The sequence below is a fragment of the Phaethon lepturus genome, unplaced genomic scaffold, assembly GCF_000687285.1.
Source record: "Phaethon lepturus isolate BGI_N335 unplaced genomic scaffold, ASM68728v1 scaffold32611, whole genome shotgun sequence".
Classification (NCBI taxonomy): domain Eukaryota; kingdom Metazoa; phylum Chordata; class Aves; order Phaethontiformes; family Phaethontidae; genus Phaethon; species Phaethon lepturus.
Genome location: NW_010520320.1, coordinates 1 through 2,119, shown reverse-complemented (window position 1 = coordinate 2,119; position 2,119 = coordinate 1). Strand labels below are relative to the sequence as shown.

At 65.3% G+C, this 2,119-nt stretch overlaps 1 protein-coding gene across 1 annotated transcript; it reads left to right on the top strand.

Moving 5' to 3' along the window:
* Positions 1-55: 55 nt before the first annotated feature.
* On the top strand, positions 56-2,115 carry LOC104628693 (sodium- and chloride-dependent creatine transporter 1-like; the record flags this gene model as incomplete). Its single annotated transcript, XM_010297359.1, has 8 exons — positions 56-329; positions 408-540; positions 809-943; positions 1,035-1,138; positions 1,221-1,345; positions 1,431-1,543; positions 1,623-1,760; positions 2,086-2,115. Coding segments are annotated over 8 exons (1,052 nt in total), but the record flags the coding sequence as incomplete, so codon positions are not given.
* Positions 2,116-2,119: the final 4 nt, after the last annotated feature.

The following is a 2,119-nucleotide window of genomic DNA, read 5'->3' as shown; positions in this document are numbered from 1 at the left end:
CCGGGCTGCTGGGTGCCCATGGGTGCCCGCAGGCTCTGATCTCCCCGTGCCGCAGGTCTAGGCCTGGCATCCATGGTGATCGTCTTCTTCTGCAACTCCTACTACATCATGATCCTGGTGTGGGGGCTCTTCTACCTGGTGCACTCGCTGACGGACACCCTGCCCTGGGCCACCTGTGGCCACTCCTGGAACACCGAACAGTGTGCCGAGCTCTTCCACCTCGAGCTCTGCCGCAATGGCAGCACCAACGCCAGCACCGGCACTGCGCCCTTCAACCTCAGCTGCGCCGACCTGGCCAGCAAGCGCTCGCCTGTCATTGAGTTTTGGGAGTGAGTGTGGGGACTTGGGGGGGTCTCACCCAGGGCCAGGGGGGTCGTGCTGGCGCTCAGCACGGCCCCACTCTGCAGGAATAAGGTGCTGCGGCTCTCGGGGGACCTCAGCGAGCCAGGGGAGATGAACTGGCAGATGATCCTCTGCTTGGTCACCACCTGGGTCGTCGTCTACTTCTGCATCTGGAAGGGCGTCAAGTCAACCGGGAAGGTGACGCTGGGGTGCGGGGGGACGCGTCGGGGCCACCATCACGCAGGGACGGGACTGCGGCATGCGGCACTGCCGGCTCCTGCCCTCCTGTGCTGCAGCCCATGGGTGCAAGATCCCTGGTCCCACATCTGTCTGGGAGGTGCCACCAGCTGCTGGGGACATCCCCAAGCCCTGGTCCCACTGGGACACTAAGTGGCATGTGACAGAGAGCTCCAGCCCTGCCCCACAGCCTGGCCAGGGGGTCTCACCGGCACCCGCTCCCCTGCAGATCGTCTACTTCACTGCACTCTTCCCCTACGTGGTCCTCATCCTGCTTCTGGTCCATGGCGTGACGCTGCCCGGGGCACTGGGTGGCATTGTCTACTACCTGAAACCTGACTGGTCCAAGCTGGCCGAGGCACAGGTGAGGGCAGTGGGGAGGGCAGGAGGGAGGTGCGTGCTGGGCACCCCCCCAACACCCTTCCTGCCCCTTGACGGCTTCCCTCGTACCCCAGGTCTGGATCGATGCTGGCACCCAGATCTTCTTCTCCTATGCCATTGGGCTGGGTGCCCTGACCGCGCTGGGCAGCTACAACCGCTTCCACAACAACTGCTACAGGTAGGGCTGTGCCAGCGATGGGGTGTCCCCCCAATGTGCCCCCCAGTGCCTCCCAGCACTCCCTGACCCGCTCTGTCCGCAGGGATGCTTACATCCTGGCCGTGATCAACAGCTCCACCAGCTTCTTCGCCGGCTTTGTTGTCTTCTCCGTGCTGGGCTTCATGGCTTCTGAGCAAGGCGTGGACATCTCCAAGGTGGCCGAGTCCGGTGAGTGCCAAGCAGCAGGTGCCCACTGGCACTGTGTCCCCTGTGTCCCCCCTGGGGTGGCACCGCTGACCTTGCTCTCCCACAGGCCCCGGGCTGGCTTTCATCGCCTACCCCAAAGCTGTGACACTGATGCCCTTGTCCCCGCTCTGGGCCACGCTCTTCTTCTTCATGCTCCTCGTGCTGGGGCTGGACAGCCAGGTGCAGTGGCAGGGAGGGGGACAGGGATGGGGAAGGGATGGGGTGGCTTCTCCCCACTGAGCCCCGCTCTCTGCCACAGTTTGTCGGCGTGGAGGGTTTCATCACGGGCATCCTGGACCTGTTCCCCCAGCCAGGGGCTGGCTCGCTGCGCCGCGAGCTCACCGCTGCACTCTGCTGCGTCGTCTGCTGCCTCATCGACCTTTCCATGGTCACACAGGTGAGGGATGCGGCAGGGACACTAGCCAGGCGGCCCCACGCCGGGCACCCATGCCTGCCCCCGGGACATCACCTCCCCCGGGACCCCAGCGTGGGGTGGGAGCTCCTTGGAGCTGCTGCTGTGTGGGGGTGCCTGTAAGCTGTGGAGGTCCCCATGCCGTGGGGGTGCCCGTTGTTGTGGGATGCTGTGTGAGCACAGGGTGCCCGTGGTGTGCAGGGTGTCCATGCCAGGTAGGGCACTGGTGCTGGCAAGGCTGTGCCCATGCCGGTGTGGAGGTGCCCACGCTGGTGTGGAGCCCCGGTGACGTGCAGCACCGGCCCGGCAGGGCGGCATGTACGTGTTCCAGCTCTTTGACAACT